Source organism: Lutra lutra, chromosome 15, assembly GCF_902655055.1.
Source record: "Lutra lutra chromosome 15, mLutLut1.2, whole genome shotgun sequence".
NCBI classification, from domain to species: domain Eukaryota; kingdom Metazoa; phylum Chordata; class Mammalia; order Carnivora; family Mustelidae; genus Lutra; species Lutra lutra.
The window spans coordinates 64,744,988-64,766,528 of NC_062292.1; the positions used below are offsets into that span (position 1 = coordinate 64,744,988).

The following is a 21,541-nucleotide window of genomic DNA, read 5'->3' on the forward strand; positions in this document are numbered from 1 at the left end:
TGGGGCTGGTGTCCTGGCTTGCTGCTACAGAGGAGAACGTGGCCGTGGTGATAAGCTGTCACTTCTGAGATTAGGTGACAAAAGGTTGTGTCTTCCCTCTCCGTGTCTCTCTCTCTCTCTCCCACCCCCAGGTCCCTTTGCCTGGAGCCAGGTATTGTGAGTGGGAGGCATCAAGGCGAGGAGACAGGGAGGGCGCCAGCCCAAAGCCAGCAAGGAGCGCACGTCTGCCAACAGTTCATGAGGACTTGAGAGCCCCCAGGAGGCTGTGCCTGCCCGGGGAGGTCGGCAACCCCGCCCATGCCTGACTGGTGCTTGGTGAGACACCGGGACCCAGAGGCACCAGCTAGGCTGTGCCTGGATTGCTGATCCAGAGAGACCGTGAGGTAATAAATCTTATTTTAAGCTGCAAAGTTCTGTAATTTGTTACGCAGCAATGGATAACATACAGCATGGCCCAATGAATTCACTGTTTTGCTCTGCAAAGCTAGTTTGCATTTGCCTTCTCGTCACATACAACCGAGAGGCTTTTCACTAGTAGGAAGGAAGGGCGTCAAAGCTGCCTTGAGGATGGAAGCTTCCAGGGGCAGCTGTGCAGTCGGCAGGCTGGGCTGTGCGGTCGGCAGGCCAGGGTGTGCGGTCGCCAGGCCGGGGTATGCAGTCACCAGGCTGGGGTGTGCAGTTGGCAGGCCGGGGTCTGCGGTCGGCAGGCCGGGGGATGGCATCATTCCCTTTATCCGGGTGTGGGAAACGGACTTTTCTTTTTCTTTTTTTTTTTTTTTAAGTAGGCTCCACACCCAATGTAGAGCTCAGTGTGGGGCTCAAACTCACAACCCCGAGATCAAGACCTGAGCTGAGATCAAGTGTCACACGCGAACTGACTGAGCCACCCAGGTGCCCCGGGAAACTGACTTTTTAAATGGTGGATGTACAGTGTCTGGTTAAACGGTAACTAGTTGGTGTCTTGAGATTCAGATTGTATGTTTGCTGAGGTTGTAGCAGGAGAGGACTTGGAAGGAAAACTGCAGGAAAGCGGAGTGGGGGGTTTCAGCTGACATTCAGTGAGTGCGTATCAGGGCTGGACCCCCCGACAGCGAACATGCACGGACTCATTTAGTCCACATGACAGCTTGAGGAGATCGGTATTTTTATCACCCCTGTTTTATAGATGAGGAAGCCACGGTACAGAGAGGATAAGTGGCTTATTCTGACTTTTTTAAAAGTAAGAATTTGAGCCCAGGAAGTCTGGGAGGAAGGAAGGAGGGAAAGAGGGGACCATGAGGATGGCAGGCATCTGCCATCAGAGGGCACATGCAAGCTTGAGAGCGAAGGCCTCCTTAAATTTGGTGTATCAGCTGCCTCTCTTGTATCCCGCTAGTCCTGGCCCTGGGGCTGGAGTGTGGCTGTCTAGAGAGAATTGCAGGACACATGGCCAGGAGCGGTCTCTGGAGCCCAGATAAAGGCTCTTATAACCCAAAACCACGAACTCAAAGTTTGTGTCCCGTCCCCCTTCACCCAAATTCATATGTTGAAGTCTTATTTCCAAAGGGGTGGTATTAGGAAGCGGGGCTTTTGAGAGGTGATTAGGTCGTGAGCGTAGAGCCCTTATGTACAGAATTAGTGTCTGCATGCAAGCGACCCCAGAGCGCTCCCTCGCCCCTCCTGCCACGTGAGGGGAGAGTGAGAAGACACCGTCTCTGACGCCGGAGGTGGGGCCTCTCCAGAAGCTGAATTACTGGTGCCTCCATCCCTCGACCTCCCCGCCTCCGTCAGAACTGTCAGAAGTCAAGCTCTGCTGTTTGTAAGCCCCGTCTCTGGCACTGCTATTAGGGTAGCACAAACTCACCAAGAGACTAGAGGCAAAGAGCATCTGGTAAGCAGTTTTTTCTTTTTAATTAAAATTCAACTAGCCAACATATTCAATTAGCTATCATTAGTTTCCGATGTAGTGTTCCGTATTTTATCAGTTGCATATAACACAGAGTGCTCATTGTCTCATGGGCCTGCCTTAGTGCCCATCCCCCATCTAGCAGGTGTTTTGTTGTTTTTTTTTTTAAGATTTTATTTATTTATTTGACACAGAGATAGAGAGATCACAAGTAGGCAGAGAGGCAGGCAGAGAGAGAAGAAGAAGCAGTCTCCCCACTGAGCAAAGACCCCGACATGGGGCTTGATCCGAGGACCCTGGGATCATGACCTGAGCTGAAGGCAGGGGCTTTAACCCACTGAGCCACTCAGGCGCCCCTAGCAGGTGTTTTTAAACAGGGGTGCAGTGTTATTCAAGGACCCGTTTGGAAGCTTGCTCCAGCAGCAGTGGGGAGGGGATAGAAGGAATGGGACTGTGATAAGAGGACAAGTAGGGAGTTGTTAAGGAGCCCAGGTAAGAGCATGAGAGCTGCCACACTCTGAGTGGGAGGTGGTTCGAGGACACTGATAATAATAAAAATCATTGCTAACATTTATTGAGTAATGACTATGAGTGATGCTTTGTGCTTTATGTAAATTTTCTTCTAATCCTTAAGCCAACCTTATTTGGTTGGTACTCTTGCTATCCTCATTTTAGAGACGAAGAAACTGAAGGTATACGTCCCTCGAATAACCATGGTAGTGGTGAACCCGGACGGGCAGTCTGTGATATGTAGAATTGAAGTATAAGCATTTAAGTAAGTAAAAACCTAAAAGAATATGAATTTTGATATAATGCAGTTGGCAAATGTGTCCTGGGCTCACCCAGTCCCCGACTTCACACAGCGAGGGCTAATATTCTCAGTGAGCTGTGGACACAGACATCTTGTGCTGGGATTCAGGGAGGAGGCAAGTGGAGTTGGTTATTTTCAGCTTCTCCGTGTCCTTGGTCCAGGTCAGTAAATGTGAGCAAATAACTGGAAATTCCTGGAATTCCTTCTGCTGTCCCAGGAACCTAGCCAGGCACAGGCACAGGTGCCAGAATCACCCATCTACTGGGCATTGCCCCCCGTTATCATCAAATTTCAGCCTGGGCTGTGATTTGGATTCTGTAACCACTGTCCCAAGTTCTGCTGCTTACGGTCACCACTAGTTCCTAACAGGCCCTTCATCAAATTTGCAATTAAGATGACCCTGCCTGTTACACAACTGTATTGTTTTTACTTCACTTTTAGTATTATGTGGGGGTTTTTACATGTTTATACTCCTGCAGATTGGAACAATACGAAAAGAATACAGAATTTCAACAAGTTTAAAACTTCTTACACCTCAATGGAAAGATAGTTAAATATCTTAAGAGCTGAAAGAAATATAACATCAAATCAAGGGCTACAGTTAGAGTAAAGCGAAGAAAGAATTAGGTTATATCACAGTGTGGCAAGTTGAATTGAGGGACACAGGCTATGAGACGAGACTTCTTCTTCTTCCTTTTTTTTTCAGATTTATTTATTTATTTATTTGAGAGAGGGAGAGAGAGAGCGAGCGTGGGTGTTTGTGTGCGTGCATACACACACACACACACGCACGCTCTCTCTCTCTCTCTCTCTGGGAGTGGGGGAGGGCAGAGGGAGAGAATCTTCAAGCAGACTCCCTGCTGAGTGCACAGCCTGATACAGGGCTCCATCCCACAACCTCGAGATGATGACCTGAGCCGAAACCAAGGGTCAGATGCTTAACCAAGTGAGCCACCCAGGCACCTGAGACCAGCCTTTTAGAGGACATAAACAAAGGGACCTGGCTAGGTACCAACAGTTGAAATCTCAGTAATGTTTCTGGTGTTTAAGCAACCTTTGTTGATGAGGCGAAAACAGCAGGAGTGGAGATGACATAACTGTGTCCTTTATGAATCTTTCAGTGCTGGAAAGATAAGGAATTCAGATTAGGCATGTTCAAGGTATCAGTTAGTACTTTTTGTTTACATATATGTATTATTTGAGACATCCAGCTTATTAATCATTTGTGGTTCCAATTTGAACTATGTATTTGAGTAATTGATTTGCATTTGTGATTTTATTTTATTTTAATTAATAAATTTCTGTTGAAGTACAGTTAGCAGACAATGTTACATGAGTTTCGGGGGTACGCCATCATGACTGGACACATCTGTACGTTATGCTCACTACACGTGCAGTGGCCATCTGTAACCACGCAACGCTATTGCAGGTGAACCTAGGTCTATGTCAAATACTGAATATTTGAAGACTACTTAAGAATTACCCTATTTATGGGGCACCTGGGTAGCTCAGTTGGTTAAGCATCTGCCTCATGATCCTGGGGTCCTGGGATGGAGCCCTATGTCGGGCTCCCTGCTCAGCGGAGAGCCTGTTTCTCCCTCTCCTCTGCTGCTCCCCCTGCTTGTGTGTTTGCTAGCTCTCTCTCTGTCAAATAAATAAATACAATCCAAAAAAAAAAAAAAAGAATTACCCTACTTATAAGTTTGGTGTACTAGATTTATAAGCCTTTTTTAAATATTTGGGGGAATCTTATTTATTGATTCAAATACTTTATCCGAGGTGGTTGGGGGATGGGGGAAAGAGGTGTTGGGGATGAGCCAGGAGATGTGTGGAAGTGCTGAATGCCTATATTGTGTACCTGAAACCGACATAATTCTCCTGTGTGTTAACTCTCTGGGAGTAAAAATAATAGTATTAAAAATATATTTATATCTTATATATTAAAAGAAGAAGAACAAGCAGAAGAACTATAGCATAAAATCTGTTTTCAACTCTGAAAAAAAGAAAGTACTTTTTTTTTTAAAGATTTTATTTATTTATTTGACAGACAGAGATCACAAGCAGGCAGAGAGGCAGGCAGAGAGAGAGGAGGAAGCAGGCTCCCTGCTGAGCAGAGAGCCCGATGTGGGGCTCGATCCCAGGACCCTGAGATCATGACCTGAGCCGAAGGCAGCGGCTTAACCCACTGAGCCACCCAGGCACCCCAAGAAAGTACTTTAAAAGGAAACTAAGTACATTACATTCAATAGTGAGATTAAAGTCCTTAAGGAAATCAATTCATAAACTTGTAAAGTGAGTCAAATACGATCAATAGTTACCCAAAGGAGGTTAAATGCAGCCAGATTTGTAAATGGAATGTGATTCATAAGCTGAACTGCATTTAAGGCTGGCCAAGGTTGTAAATTTGTTTGTTTGTATTTTTTTGGTAAATTGAGTATGAAGTCTTTTAAAAAAATTTTTAAATTAACATATAATGTATTTTTATCCCCAGGGGTACAGGTCTGTGAATCACCAGATTTACACACTTCACAGCACTCACCATAGCACATACCCTCCCCAATGTCCATAACCCCACCCCCCTCTCCCGACCCCCCTCCTTCCCCCGGCAACCCTCAGTTTGTTTTGTGAGATTAAGAGTCTCTTATGGTTTGTCTCTCTCCCAATCCCATTTTGTTTCATTTATTCTTTTCCTCCCCCCGAACCCCCCACATTACATCTCCATTTCCTCATATCAGGGAGATCATATGATAACTGTCTTTCTCTGATTGACTTATTTCGCTAAGCATAATACCCTCTAGTTCCATCCACATCATTGCAAATGGCAAGATTTCGTTTCTTTTGATGTCTGCATAGTATTCCATTGTGTATATATACCACATCTTCTTTATCCATTCGTCTGTTGATGGACATCTAGGTTCTTTCCATAGTTTGGCTATTGTGGACATTGCTGCTATGAACATTCGGGTGCACGTGCCCCTTCGGATCACTACATTTGTATCTTTAGGGTAAATACTGAGTAGTGCGATTGTTGGGTTGTAGGGTAGCTTGAGTATGAAGTCTTAAAGAAAAAATAGCTTATGGATAATTTTTTTTTACGCACAAAAACCATCTTCAAGGAAATAAATGATAATGGGGAAGTCTTATTGCCTGGGAAGTAGTTTGCTAACATCATAACTAAGCAGCAGAGGCATGATTCAAATCAGAAAGTGTCATATCCACTCCACTGCACCCAGCTCTGAGCCATTCCGGGCCTGCTCTTCTCTGCCTGGTGACTCAGTATCTGCCCATGTGCTCAGCAACCATGTAGGTGAGAAGCCCCTGCTATGCGCCGACACTGAGCTAACCACTGGGAATTGAAGGATGGGAAAGGAAGCCTAGGGTGCGGTGGGTGAGGCAGGGGGCAGAGACTAGGGTGACCCAGGAAGCAGATTTGCGGGAGCCAATGTACAGGGCTGAGAAATCCTAAGGGGTTTTGGGGGAGACTCAAGAAACAGTCTGTGGTGACTGGAGCCCAAGATGGGAGATGTGGTGACATGGCATTAGGTCAAGCTTGACTAGAAGCAAGAGAACAGGAAAAGCCTCTTCTCCCGGGGCTGTGAGTCTGACTTTACCTTGTAGGGGATGGGGGAGCTCCTGAAGGCTTTAAAGCACGGCTGAGACATTGTCAGCTTTGACTTTTAAGACATAGCTCCCCTGGCCTTTCTCATATATTGCCTCATGTCTACATCCTGTGACTTCAAAGCTACACGCAATTACTGCGGTAAACTCTAGAAAGAGGAAATATTTGTGGGCTGACATTTACACATTCACAGCTGGTCAGCTGTCCTGAGGCAGGCCATTCTGCTGGTGACTACTATGGGTCTTTCTCTACCAGGATTCCTCCTCTTGCTTGGTCTTTTCACGGGTAAGTCTGTCCCTGCCATTGCCTCCCAGGCACCTCTACCTGCTGCACATTTCTCTTGCCAAGGGTGAGTTTCACTGAAGGTGCTGCCTCTCTGGGAGCCAGGCTATGTGTGTGTGTGTGTGTGTGTTTCACGTGCTACCATTTCAGACCGTGCGGGCCCACACTGTGTCCTTGTCATGCTCACATTTCCTCTGCTAATGAGTCACAGGGAGCCCTGGACATCCCCACACAGGTGGATGGATGGTGGGGGCATGAGATCGAGGACCTGCACTATCTTCATCTGCCATTTCAGTCATGATCCTTTTACGTCTCTTTGCCTCTCCTCCCTCTCCCACCAGCCCCCGGGAGAGACCCTTCATCATGAATTGGGCTTACTGTGTCCCATAAATGACTTCAGGAGGGGATCTCAGCCTGGCACTTAGCGGCTGTTTCTGTCCCTTTAGATTCTTACTGCTTGCTCATGTCCCTGAGGACCTGAGCGGTGGCAAGAAATAGGCTTGGGAACCAGAGTTGGGGAACAAAGCGTTTGAGAAGTCTGCGTGAGGGGCTAGGCTCTGGTCTTGCTTTTGCTTTCGTTCTCCATCAGGGGAAAACCAGTGTGTGTCATTACGAATGTCACCTGCCTTGGGGTAGTCCCCACCCTACTCTTTAGGGGGTTCTCCTGTAAGCCTGCTGGTGAATCCCTTGATACATTTAAAACTCGGCAGTGAAGGGAAGGAAAAATTTTTCTTTACCCTTGAGATCTCCTACCTGAACTAAGAACTAAATTTATGTGAGACAGAGTAACAGGAGAAAAAAACCCAAGGTTTTATGACATGTGCATGGGGGCCCAATAATGAAATTGAGACCTAAAAGAAATGATTGAAGAGGCAGCTTTTGTACTTTTTAGATAAAGAGACAATAAATCTGTGAGGAATTGACAGGACAAAGAAACTTAACTCTGGGCACTTCGATTTGTAAGGAATTCTGAACAGACTTTGGGCTGGGGGAGTGAATTAGTAAAAAAGTAACCAGGGTTGTTTGTAAGCGTTCTTGGCTCTAACTTTCCCACCCCTGGTGATCAGGCTTCTCCTTACCTCCTGGTCCAGGCAGGCTGCTTTTCACACGGGAGATCTGTTTCTTGCTTTCAGGGGGCAGCGGAGGGTCTGAGTGTCCTTGTGCAGACTGGTTCTTAAGCCACTTATTTAAATAATCAGTAGGCCCCAGTGGCCCATCTTGGGTAGCCTGCCCTTGTCACCTATCACAGTTTATAAAGAACATTTACCTAAGTTTTTTTTTTTTTAAAGATTATTTATTTATTTATTTGACAGACAGAGATCACAAGTAGGTAGAGAGGCAGGCAGAGAGAGAGGAGGAAGCAGGCTCCCTGCTGAGCAGAGAGCCCGATGTGGGACTCGATCCCAGGACCCTGAGATCATGACCTGAGCTGAAGGCAGAGGCTTAAGCCACTGAGCCACCCAGGCGCCCAGAATATTTACCTAAGTTAAACAACAACAACAACGACAACAACAACAACTCTGATTCCCACAACAGATTTGTGATATAGACAAGGCACACAGGATTACACATATTTTATGAGGACAGACGGAGGCTCAGGGAGATTAGGTGGAGAGTCTAGAAGGCAGCACGGCCGGGTGTGAGAATACAGTGGTGCCGTGGAAACTCGGAGAGCAGTGTCCTTGGCCACGGCGGCAGAATTGGCGTGGAGATTCCTGCGAGGTCCCCCTCATCCCCACTTTCCTATCCTCACACAGAGCAAGCTCATCTGCTTGGCGTCCAGGCCAGGTGCTCTGTGGTCCCCGCCCACAGGGGCATCCCCGGGGCACATGGCCAAATAGTGGGTAAGACAGGTCCTGCCTTAAAAAATGTTCACAGTTCAGTTCAGTTCTGGAAACATCCATTGGGGCTCTTGTGTGTCAGGTCCTGTGCTGGGTGTGGGGTGGGAATGGGGGTCAGCAGGTCCCTGGGAGGGATTAGGTACGATGAGAGCCCATTGCTGGCCACACAGCGTGGTTGACGGAGCACCGTCTTTGGGGTCGGGTGAACTTGGATCTTCATGCAGACTCTGCTGCTTCTGAGCTGGGGACAGGGGGCAAGTGTCTTAAGCTCTTTGTGTGTCAAGATGTTAATCTTTCAAATGGGAAGAAGAGCCCCCACCTTACAATTTTCTTGGGACGTCAGATAAGAGAACGTGTTTACCCTACCAGGCACGGTGTCTGGCATTGGGATTCATGTCCTGATCTGATCCCTCTGTGTCTCCCCTCACTTGGATCCAGAAACAGGATTCAGACCAAGAGTTTCCACACACCCGCACGGCAGCAAACCCTGAGGCTAACGCACCCAGATACTCATTCCCATCCATCTCTCTCCTTGGAGAGCTTGTGAACTATGCGGAAAGACAATGCACACAGCATCTGTACGAATCCGGGTGAAGTAAATGCTTCAACCCAAATAAGCCAACAAAAGCGCAGAGGCTAAAGGAAACCGGGGTGGGCAGGGCTGGACTGGAAGTATGGAGCCCAACCCGGGAGGAGCCCTTGAATGAGGCCTGATGCGTTATTGCATCTGAGGGTGGGAGGAGGAGCCACACTGCTCAGTCGCCTTGGGGTTCCCCCAGCCGGATTTCAGGCCCTGGGCCCCACGTGGGGCGAGGAGGGTGCCGCTGATGCCCACACCTGCCGCCCTGCTATGTTTCCCGTCAGTGTGCACGATTCTCTGGGTGCAGCCAAGGTAGCCCCACAGAAGACGTGGACGCCAGGCTGTTGAGTGGACTCTGGTTGGGGGCACAGAATGCAGACCTGCCCCCAGCTTGGGGTGCCCAGTCCCCCAGGACAGCAGCCCCCTCCCACCCCTTGGACCCACACTTACCCTCCCAGGACTTCTTGGGTCAACTTGGCAAAGTGACTCACCACCTGGCCCGGGAACAGCGATGCGGCGGGCGGTCTTGTGTCCCACTCTGAATCAGGACCCAGATCCTTCCTGAGCCACTCCAAACCACTGAGCTGCACACCTGGGTCAGTTTCAGATTTTCTGTTTCCTGGGACAGCGTGGCAGTGTTGCTAGAATATTCCAACGGTCACACGACTGAGCACTGGTTTTTTGCATTTCTCGATGAGGGTGCTGGTGAGTTTCGGTCAGAACGCGAACAAGGTGCAGTCACCAACTTGTTCCAGTGACATCAAGAATCTTGAATAACATTTAAGCCCACAAAATCCTGGAAGATGGCACTCCCTGCTTCACAGGTGAGAAAGCCAGGACTCAGAGAGGCATAAGTCACCTCCCAAGATCATACAGCTAGTACCTTGCAAGGGTTTGAACTCGAGCAGTCTGACTAGTGCCGTGGTGCTTCTGCTCTTCTCCCGAGTGGCTTGGTCTTGAATGACTGTCCCCTGACTCCCCTCCAACTTGCTTGGCCAGCCCAGCACTAGCCTTCCTTCTAGGAAGATGTTCGCAGAACACAGGCGGAGCCTCAGAGCTCGCTTCTGATCAACACAGACTGAACATGCCATGATGTGGGATGCTGCAGGGTGGTGTCAGCTCCGGTGGGGCTGGGCTAACTGAGTTTTGATCTGATTGCCTGGATCAGCAAGAGGGTGGCTCAGGGTAACCGCAGAGCTCGTCCCCCCGGGCACCTCCCAGGAATTTCCTTTCTCTCCGTTCCACTCAGCATCTGCAACCCTAGCCCAGCCTCTATGAATTATTTTATTACATGTGAATTAGTTACTGTAAATGCTGAAGAAGGCCACTTCGCCATGAAGGGAAGGGACTGACTTGTGCTCCTGTTCTACCAGCAGCCAGCTGTTGTCAGCCAGACGTAGCCAGCTATGTCGTCTGGGGCAAGCCACGTCATTTCTTTGGGTCTCTGTGGTCTCATCTATAAAATGGGAATAATCATCCCTTCCCTGACTCTCTCAGGCCTGTTGTGCGCCTCTGGCTTAGTTGGGCTGCCCTTGAAGCTTCTGATCTGTGTCTCTGCAGGGACAGGGGTTTCCGGACAGGACCCAGACCTTGTGACGGTAACTGGGACCCTAGGGGGGTCTGTCACTCTGCCTCTGCAGCTACAGGCTGGACAGCCGGTGGAGAGCATCTCTTGGATGTCCCGTTCCTCCTCCATGGCCATAGCCACCGTAACCTTGGCAGAAGCAGGAGGGCCAGACACCTTCCACCAGGCAGACACCCGGTACTGGGGTCGTGTGAGTGTGGTGGGGCCAGGCTACTCGCTTCAGATCAGCAACCTGAGCTGGAACGACGTGGGGCCCTACCGAGCCCACGTGAACCTGAGGGGCTCCCGCATCACCCGCACCCGGGAGTACCGACTGCAAGTGCACGGTGAGTGTCCTGCCCGCGGCCACAGGTGTGGGGCGGCACCCGTCTTTCAGGCTTTCTCACAGCCTTTCCCACATCTGTTTCAGTAACATTTACAGTTTTCCTGATTGCAAAGCTAACAATGCACGCTCACTGTAAAAAACACGAGAAACCATGTGAAGTAGAGTTGCCCGGGAGCATCTCCTGAACAACGTTAAGGCCCAGGATGTGACCCAGTCTGTGGCCACAGAGCCCCTGGGGTCTGTAGTGGGCAGAGAAGGGACCTCAGCCCTGAGAACTCAGTCACGCCACAGCCTTCTTGAGCTTGCTCGAGGCTTAAGTGGGAGCAGTCCGTCGGGTGAGGGGAAACTCCTGGGAGCTAGATCTGCAGACGTGCGGGAGTGCTGGGGTCACACTGCTTAAAGGTACTTAAGGGTTGTTTCAGGAGGGAAAACTGTAACAGAGACACCGGGGGGGCAGGCGCCCCAGCAGCAAGGAGGGCGAGCTGATTCAGCCAGTAAAGATACAAGAAGCCAGTTTTAGATTCAGACCGCTTATTACTCATACAGAGCATGAAAGAGTAACCTGGGTCCCTTATACCACAAAGAATGACAAAAGGTGCTGGTTGGCCACAATGCAGGGGCCGGAACACCCCATTGCCAGAGAACCAGCTCTGGGGGGTGGTCTGCAGTTCTGTTCGGAGCAGGGCGCCCCTTCCTCAGGAGTGCATCCCAGGGGAGACTGTGGGGTTGGCGGAAGGGTTTTCGGCATGTCAGGGCCACTGTCTTCTCCTGTTCTGGGAGGATCCCAGTGCATTTTGCTAAGACTCAGATCAGCTGTGGTTCCAGTCTTTGCCCGAGGGACATGGCCGAGGTCTCGAGGGGCAGTGGCCGAGCTGCCCGCCCCCCCCCCACAGTGCGAGTGCGGTGCAGGTGCGAGTGCAGGTGCGAGTGCGGACAGACACGGGGAAGCTCACCGATGGAGGGAGGCAGAGAAGCTTTTCAGCCTGAGTCATGTGCTAGGAAATACTCCTATTTGATGAGGCAACTTCTTTAGTGTGAGAAAATGGACTTGCTTCCTGGGGAGAAAGCGTTTCTGCCACAAATCAGGCTTGGGTTCTCAGACAGCTCGAGGGCATACCGGGGCTTCAGGGACCTTGGTGGGACTAGGGTGGTCCAGGGCTGGTGGGAGAGCCCCTCTCGTCGGCCCCAGCGAAGCGGAAACAGCGAAGGTAACAGCCAGCAGCTCGTCCTTCTCAGGGAGCTCTCCAAGTCACTGCGACCTCACGACAGCCCTGCAGGCAGCTGCAGGAGACAGGTTCTTCTTCTGGGCTGCCAAAACCAGTCTCAGAGAAAAGTCACCCAGAGGTAGAAAGTGGCAGAGCCAGAATGAGAACAGAGGCCCCCTGATGCCACATCCTGAGTGTCTGGTTTGTCCTGTGTTAATGGGCTTGAGCTAGAGAGGATGCTGAGGGGAAAGGGGCCTGCAGGGGGAGTCATGGAGGAAGGATCTGGGTTCCAGAGGACCACGCGGAGGGGAGGCAGCCCAAAGTCACCCAGCCTGCCTTCTCCCCAGGGGGCATTCTGGGTGGTGGGCCCTATTTTTGCCCAGTTGAGCTGCCCCTGGGGCTGCCATCAGGTGGCAGGAAACCGAGCAGCCTTCTCCCACACCCGTGGCTCTGCTGAGCCTGTCCCATCCACTCTCTCAGCGACTCTTGCTGTCACTGTCAAACTCACTGGCTCTGGCCTGGGGACACAGCCAGAACGTGGAAACCTTAAGGAAGCATCTGAGCTCCTGGTCCTGGGGGAAGAGGGGTGGGGTGCAGGTTGAAGGGAGTACACGGGAGTGGTGGGAGAGCCCTTAAAAGCCAAGGGCCAGATCTTCTGGGAGCCTCGTTGGGCCTCTAGGAGCTTGGGCATCGGGGGGGCTGGAAGTGTCCTGAAGAGACCCCTCCTGGGAAGAGATGTAATCATAACACGGTTCTGTGAGGTGTGTACACACGACCTTCATGTAGTTAGTGCAGGGTGGGAACCCAGGCTTGGGGGGCAGATCTAATGGGTTTGTGTCTGGACAATCCTCATTTAATAGACAGGACTCTGGACAAGTTACACCTGAAGCTCTCTGAGCCCGTTACACAGAGTAGGTGCCCAACCTCGGCTCCCTACTTCACACAGTGGTTCTGGGAATCAGTGATGCTCTGCGGCCCAGGCTTTGTGAAACCCGAAACTCTCCAGTAGCTGTGGGAAGATTCTGCCTCCGTTTCTCCTTGTGCATATTCAGGAGGAGGCAGAGTCTTGGCCTCAATGCGTCGTGTCTTCTGCCCTGTGAAGGGAGGCCACACAGTCCTTGGTTGGTTCATTTTGTGCCCACAGAGCAGCTGGCCCAGCCCCATGTCACCCTGAGCTCCAGGGTCGGCGAGAATGGACACTGTATCTTCATCCTGACGTGTGTGGCCGACAGCAGAAGAGGCTCTGTGACCTACAGCTGGCTACCTCTGGGACCCCGGACGGTTGTGTCCCATGGAGGGTCTGTCCTCAGTGTTTCCTCAGGGCCCGGGGACAGGTCTCTGACCTTCACCTGTATGGTCAAGAACCCAGTCAGTAACAGCAGCTCCCTCCCCGTCTCAGTGCCGTCCTCATGTCCAGGTACCTGGGACCTGAGCACACTCTGTGCCCTGGGGCTCTGAAGTGGACAGAGGTGGGGCGCAGGGTCCACTTCAGGCCCCGGGGAGAACACTGTTGAGGGAGTGGGCTGGGTGCGTTGGGCCAGTGTGGTCAGGGGAGGGTGGGGAAGGCCCACCGGAGCCCGTGTGGACACTGGAGGGGTTTGGGCAGGAGGACCCCCACCAGGCCTGGGTGGCCCTGAGCACATAGGGGAGAACCTGGCATTGAAGCTGTGGTTTTCCGTCTGTCTGCAGGGCCAGAAATCCGGGCAGGGGAGACCGTGGGAGAGACAGTGACCGGTCTCCTCGGGGACTTGGCCATTTTGCCCCTGGAGCTCCTGGCTGGGCAGGAAGTGGAGAGGGTCACCTGGAGCTCTGGAGGGCTTGCTGCCGTTATGCAACGAGGACCAGGAGGCCAACCCGTTCTGGCTGCCGGGACTCAGGGACTGAGCAGCAGACGGTGGCATGCCCTCCGCGACAGCTACTCTCTTCAGATCAGGCCCCTGATGCTGCAGGACTCCGGCCTCTACAGAGCCTTGATCACCCTGCAGAGTCCCCCGATCAACATCACCAAGGATTTCACCCTGCGTGTCTATGGTGAGGGGCGTGGAGGGCTCACGTTTGAACTTTGACCTTTCCTCTCTCCCCTGCTTGGCCAGACCAGAATCTGCTCAGAGCTGGAACTTTCCTTCCTTGCACAGAGAAGCTACAGGAGCCCAATATCACTGTCAGCTCCCAGATCATGAAGGATGGGGCCTGCTACATCACTCTGATCTGCTCCCTGCAACACTCTGGAGAGGACGTTCAGTACAGATGGGCACCCCTCGGCCAGGGGGCAGTTATGTCCCACGGAGGAACCACTCTCCACGTCTCCTGGAGACCGGGGGCCAGTGACAACTATCACTGCACTGCCAGCAACCCGGTCAGCCAGAGATCCAGCTTCATCCCCGCAGGGCCACTCTGCTCAGGTAACCCCTCCCTGGGGTGAGCCCTCCTCCCTGTGGGGCCAGGTGCTCAGCACCTCCACCTGCCAGTCCTCCTGGTGGAAGGAAAGCAGGGAGTGTCTCTGGGGTGGCAGGAAATGCGGGCTCTGGGGCCACCCTCCCAGGATGTCCAGCCCCAGCCTCCATGCCTGGGCACTCACCTCACTCTTGGGACTCCCCGAAGGAAAGAGCTTCCCCCATCCCACGCAGTCCTGCCCAGCCCACTGAGGAGGTATCCCAGGCATCCCTGGCCATGTTCTCAGTGAAGCCTGGAGCTGCTGTAAAATGGAAATCCCAGGCTGTGCCCCTCCGGCGTCAAGGGCAGTGACACAGTGACACAAACTCATGGTGTCCCTTGCCTGTTCTCGGCCGCCTCCTGAGCATCTCTCCGCTCCCGTCTCTGGTTCCTTACCAACCACTTGCTCTTCCACCCTTTGTGGCTGGCCTGCCCCCAGGGGCCTCTTCATTGCTAAGTCCAGGGGTCACTCCTCAGTCGCGTTCTCCTCAGCCCGCTCTCCTCGGGGCCCTGGGCCGCTGGCTCCTGGGGGGTCTTCTCTTTGTATCACAGTCCTTTAGGGTCCTGTCCAGGCCTTTCTGTTGCCCTGGGGCAGAAAGCTGGGTGTCATTAAGAACCCCCGTTTCCCACTGCTGCCTGCCTGTGCTTATGCTCCCAGTCACTCCACTCTCTCCCCTCTGGACCCCCTGCTGGTCAGGCTGCTCAGGGATGAGTTCTGAAACAGAGATGCTCGGGTTACTTTTCTGCTTTAAACCTTGTGGTGTCTGCCCATCATCAAGGTATAAAAATATTATCCCCTCCACATTCGTTTAAGCAACTCAGGTTTACAGAGCATTTATTATTATTATTATTATTATTGTTATTTTAATTGAGATATAGTTAATGTATAATATTAGTTCCAGGTGTGTAACACCGTGAGTCAACATTTATATCATCATGAAATGCTCACCAAGATATGTCCCAGGCAAAGTTATTACAGTATCATTGACTGTATTTCCTATGCTGTACTTTTCACTCTCATGACTTATTCCTTGAAGGAGCATTTTATAACCTTACAGAGCATTTTTTTTTTTTTTTTGAGAGAGAGAGAGAGAGAGCATGTGTCTGTGTGCAAGTGGGGGTGGGAGGATCAGAGAGAGAGGGAGAGAAAATCTAAAGCAAGCTCCACGATCAGTGTGGACCCCAATGTGGGGTTTGATCCCCTGACCCTGAGATCATGGCCTGAGCCAAAAACAAAAGTCAGATGCTTAACTGACTGAACCACCCAGGCCCCCCTTACAGAGCGTTTTTTAAAAGATTTTGTTTGTCAAAGAGAGAAAGAATGAGAACACGGGGTAGGGGAGAGAAGGAGAGGGAGAAGCAGACTCCTCACTGAGCAGGGAGCCCAATGCGGGACTCGATCCCAGGACTCTGAGATCATGCCCTGATCCAAAGGCAGATACTTAACTGACTGAGCCACCCAGAGCATTTTTCAAAAAGATTTTATTTGTAAGTCAACTCTATGCCCAGTGTGGTGCTTGGACCCCTAACCTTGAGATCGAGAGTTGCATGTTCCACCAACTGAGCCAGTCAGGCACCCCCAGAGCATTTTTAAGGTGCCTTGTGTTATTCTAGGAATTGAGGGTAGAGTGAAAAAGAGGTCTGGATGAATGGGCACTCCTCAGGGAACTGTCACAATTGTCACAAGGTGCAGCTAACCCTACTAAATGATTTGGTTGGGTACTGAGCATGTTGTATTAGGGACTTCACCTGTGTCTGTCTTCTCCTTTGAATGAGACCAAAGCTCATTTTCATCCTCTCTATATCTCCAATACACAGCATGGAATAGGCCTGGAAAATGTGAATCCAACAGTGATTCGGGGAGCAGCCAGTGCTGGGTGTAATGGGGCACGAGGAAACGTGGTAGTTGGCTGTGGACAGTGATGTTCTCCCTGCCTCTCCATGGGGCCCAGAGGGCAGTTCATCTCTGTCCCCCAGACTCAGCTTCCTTAAGGGCCTCCAGTCCCCTGAGTCCTCTTGGAATCTCTTCCCCTGCCTGCCTGTCTTCTCTCTCTTGTCTTCCCTTCCTTTTACCCCAGTGGCTAACCTGTGGTCATTGTTTCATTCAGCCTCCTTCCTACTCTGCTCCTGGAAGAAGGAATTTCTTCTCATTTTGATCCTGGGAGCTTTGCAGATTGAGTAGATTGATTCTGACAAGTGGAGAAGCCAAGAAGACTGTGAGAAGGTGGCACCCTGTGAGACACAGAGATAAAGAATTCTGTCCCTGAAGCGCCACCTGCCACCATCTCCTGGCGAGAGAGAAATCAGTCCCTGTTAATACATAAAACCTATTTCATTTACATACAGTTCAAAATTGCCAAGAAACTGCTACGTATCTTCTGTTTAAAATAACCCGTTTATGTTTTATTTAATCACCTTTTAGAGTGTTCAGACAGAAAAGAGGACTTATTCATTTAAGAAAAGTTGCATGTTTGTGGGGCGCCTGGGTGGCTCAGTTGGTTAAGCCTCTGCCTTCAGCTCAGGTCATGATCCCAGGGTCCACATCGGGCTCTCCACTCAGCAGGGAGCCTGTTTCCCCTGTTCTCTCTCTGCCTCCCTCTCTGCCTACTTGTGATCTCTGTCTGTCAAATAAATAAATACAATCTTAAAAAAAAAAGAAGGTTTGTGAGATGATTAAGTGTTGTGAATATAAGTATTCATTTTCTGTTAACTTTGAAGTAAATGGGCTAAGAGAGCCCAGATTGAACTCAAATTTCATCTTCTTGGAGCAGCCTTTTGATCACCTTATTTATCCAAATCTTTCCTCTTATTCATAATCATTGTACCCAGCTCAATTTTGTCAAAATTATCACAATTTGTACATACGTATTTATTTGTTGGATTTTTTTTTTTTGCTCACTTTCTGTCTCCCACACAAGATGTTTAGCTCCAAAAGCTGTATCTGTTTAGTTCACAACAAAAATTTGATGGCAATAGAGTGCTTAGCTTATGGCAGATATTTCAATATTTTTTGAATGAATGAATAACTAATGGATGAGAGTTAAGAAACTTTTTTCTTAAGATCCCAGGACTATCAGATTTCATAATCATTTGGGATCTGTACCAGTGTGTGTGTTTTCTTTCTGCTTTTGATAGAGGAGGAAGGAAATGGAATCCTTATTCTGAAATTTCTGTTGTCAGGCCATCTCAGGCAACCACTTTGGCATTCAGATTATGCTGAGCTGAAAACAGTCAAGGCTCAAAAGACTTAGGGAAGAAGCTTTGACAACCCCCAGTCCCAAGAATTTAGACAGAGGACCAGCTTCAAGAAGATAAACATCACTATAGATAACTACAGTATAAGAGGAACTAAGGGTGGCAGACAGGGAGGAATTTAGCCAATTCTGTTAAAATTCCTCTCCATGTCCCATTGTTTCTGTGCAGCCCCGTAGACATTTGTTTTTACCATTTATTCTGTTTCCTCTTCCTGTGAATTGACTTCCTTCCCTTTGAAGTCCCAGACCCCTATCCCCTTCTCTTTATATCAGGACGACATATAGTCCCCATTTTGCCTGTCTTTGGAATTTCCGTGTATATGTGGATTTAATTTGTACAAAACTAAATCTGATTTTCTCCTGTCACTCTGTCTGTGACAATGTGATTCTTTGTCTAGCTAGAAGGATCTTGAAGAGCAGAGGAAATTCTTCCTTCCCAACATCTACTAAGGAGTTTGCTTGCATCTAAGTAGTTTGCTTGACCCTCTGTAATGGGTTTCTCCCACTGCAGTCACTGAAATTTTAGAAGCACAAGTCCTCTGGCCCAGACACACTGACTTTCTTCCTTGCAGGTCTCACTGTGTCCAGAGTCTTTGCATGGACTCTGCCCTCAGATCAAGCTCTCCTTTCCTGTAAGGAGGTCCTACTTACTGGTAGACTTCAGCTCAATCATCATTGTGTGGGAGAAGCCTTCCCTGATCCTGGCAACAGCCCCCATTACAGGTTATCCTTATACCGTGCATCTTTTTGTTTATACAAGTCATTGTTGCTGTGGTGGTATTTGGAGATAATTTGATTCTTGGCTTCTAAAAAGGAAACTCTTTTCTCTCTCTAATGCACCAACTACAGGAAAACTTCTCTGTTCTTTTCTACTCAAAATGAACACATTTGACACTAAATGTGTGGCTTTCCCCCTTACACCAACCAATTCTCCAACACCAGCTAGGTGTCCTACAAGTCAATGAAGATTTGACACTATTTACTTAATGTCAGATCCCACAAGTGAAGGGCTCAGTCCCAAAAGACTGCTCCCACTTCAGAGGCCAATTACAAGTCTGGGCCCGCCATACTTCTGACCAAGGTTTATGAGGTATAGTCTAAGGCTTCCATAACTCCCTCCTGGGGGTCAAGAGTTTGCTAGAATGGCTCACAGAACTAAGGAAAAACAGTTTACTTACTACATTACTGGTTTATTACAAAAGGAAACATCTCAGTAATAGTCAAATGGAAGAAATGGACAGGGCAAAGTATGTAGGGGTGTGTGTGGAGTGCCTGTGCTCACTCTAGGTGTCCCACTCCCCAGAACCTCCATGTGCTCACCAATCTGGAAGCCCTCTGAACCCCTCTGTCTGGGATCTTTTTATGGAGGCATCATTATGTAGGCATGATTGATTAATCACCATACATTGGTGACAGAATTTTATCTCCAGCCTCTCTCCCATCCCTGGATGTTGGGGGTAGGAGGTAGGGAATTTGGGAAAAATAGGGCTGAAGTTCCAACCCTCTAACCATTTCGTTGATTCTCCAGGCAACCAGCCCTGAGGCTATCCAGGTGCCTCCAGCCACCAGTCATCTCATTAGCATACAAAAACCCCACTTATCTCTTTGAAGATTCCAGGGATTTTAGGAGCTCTTTCGGTGGAACCTGGGAGGAAGACCAAATCTATACTATTATCTTTCAATTTCACAGCCTCCTTCAGAATTAACCACCTGAAGGATAGAGACCTCTGTTTGGTCACTGCTCTATTTTCTGTGTTGAGCACAGTATCTGGTACTTGGTGGTACCCAGTAAGGAATGCGTCTGTGGTTGAGTGAATGCCTGCCTCACATGGTACAGACACCTTCTCTCCTCCCCCCACCAGAGTTTCTGTATTTATGAGCTGTATTAGCAGCTCCTACACCCTAAACCACACAGCTTTGGGTGCTGCATTTGATGGACCTTGAAGAGAAAGGTGGCTTCCTGACCCAACACGCGGGTGGTTTCCTTTACCTCCTGACTGAGCTCGCGAGGTGAATGCTTTTTCTGCACATGAGTTTGGAAAGGTTCCTACTGAGAGTCCAGGCTTCAGATCTCCGGGTATCCCTGGGCCCGATTTTAGTCACTGGTTTAAAAAGAGGGAGGGAGGGCTGATTCTATTTATTTCACCAATCGGACTGGTTTAGAGGAGAGGGGGCGGGGACAGACGCATTCTAAACCCCGGCAGGCAGGCAGTCGTTAGACTCCCCTACCGATCTTTGCCCGCTCTGAAGCTCCCCCAACCTCAAACCACCCACTCTGAGGCAGAGTAATCTTTTCCTCTGATCATCATGTTTTAGGGGCTTCACTCTTCTCCCCACCTCATTCTCACCTGGAGGAGTCACTTTCCGTCCTCTCCCACTGCACGCCTCCCACCCCCAAGATGGGGGTCTCAGAATTTCCCCTCGACTCCTCACAGTGGGTCACACCTCTTTATACTGACTGAACACTTATTTAAAATTTCTTCCACTCCATTATGTAATACATCCTTTCTCATTAAGGAACTTTTGGAAAATTAAGACAAGCAGAAGAAAACCAAGCCACCAAAGATATCACCTGCCCCACAAAACCCAGCTTACACATTTTGATGTTTTTTCTCCTGTTTTTCTTTGCATTGGTGTTTTAAAAACATAGTTGTACTCATACAGCACATTAAATTTCACTTTGTACTTTCTTTCACTCATGATATTGTAGGACAGAGAAAGTAATCTTCTCTGTACCTTCCTAGATTCTGGGCTGAGACCCTCCACCTCCCGTAACAAAAGATTAACAAGAGAAAAAAAAAAACAGAAGTTTAATAACATGTATACCATGTATAGATACCCAGGAAACTGAGTAAAACTCCCCGAAATGCCCCAAGCCACCATCTTAAATATCATTTTCAGCTAAAGACAAAAGGAAGGTGTTTTGAGGGGGAAGCTTTTTCTGGGAAGTTATCAGGAAAAGGACAGTAAAGGGTGTCGTTGTCACATAGTAAGATTCTTTTATAATTCAGAGTCATCCTTCTCTTTCTAATATAGGAGGGAGACACCTGTACATTTGGAGATTTCCTTTGTAAATGTAATTGTCCCTTACAAAAGAGACAAAAGTTCTTTTCCTGCATCTGTTGTTTCTTTAAAATAATCAACTGAACATAACCCTTATGATCAAGAGGCATATTTTGGGGTGGCACACTCAACTACCCTTCAGAGTCATTACACTTTCTAGCTTTATAACCCGTAATTCCTAACATCTGTGTCACGTCACCTTTCCTTGTGGTTAGAGTTTTAGGTAGTTTCATAGAGCATCACTATAACATCACTATAACAAATGGCAAAGTAATAAATATTTTTGTATGTAAATCTCATGGTGTCTTTTTGAGACAATATGATTTTCAATCCCATTCTTGCCCAGGAAGCATTGTTTTTAAGTTCTTTTAACACAGAGGAAAATAAGTTCCTAATTTCTCTCTCTCCTCCTGCCCACTTTGCTATAAGCCAGTGCTGACACAAATTTCTAGGTCCAAGACGGACCACTTCTGTCCAAGGTGCCATGTAAGCAAACCAAAAGTTGCATAACTTTTATATTCCTGCAAATGCTCTGTTTGATCAAAAATCCAGTGGTATTTCCAGCCCACTAATCTCCAAATGCCAAGCCAACCTGGGACCTTTTCATTCCAAATGAGTCTGATTTTGTGGCTCTAGTCATTCAGATATTTTCTATTTT

At 49.1% G+C, this 21,541-nt stretch overlaps 1 protein-coding gene across 12 annotated transcripts in view; it reads left to right on the forward strand.

Moving 5' to 3' along the window:
- Positions 1-4: 4 nt before the first annotated feature.
- LOC125085530 (SLAM family member 9-like) overlaps positions 5-21,541 on the forward strand; it is a 30,291-nt gene continuing 8,754 nt past the window's right edge. Inside the window, exons 1-8 of one of the 12 annotated variants that reach the window (XM_047703988.1) lie at positions 266-1,870; positions 2,561-2,660; positions 9,717-9,842; positions 10,579-10,929; positions 13,278-13,550; positions 13,823-14,164; positions 14,269-14,535; positions 16,675-17,093. In XM_047703988.1, coding sequence (XP_047559944.1) covers positions 10,695-10,929; positions 13,278-13,550; positions 13,823-14,164; positions 14,269-14,535; positions 16,675-16,748 — 1,191 coding nt within the window. In that variant the 5' untranslated portion in view covers positions 266-1,870; positions 2,561-2,660; positions 9,717-9,842; positions 10,579-10,694 and the 3' untranslated portion in view covers positions 16,749-17,093. The other 11 variants (XM_047703991.1, XM_047703985.1, XM_047703989.1 and 8 more) reach the window with 11 other exon arrangements.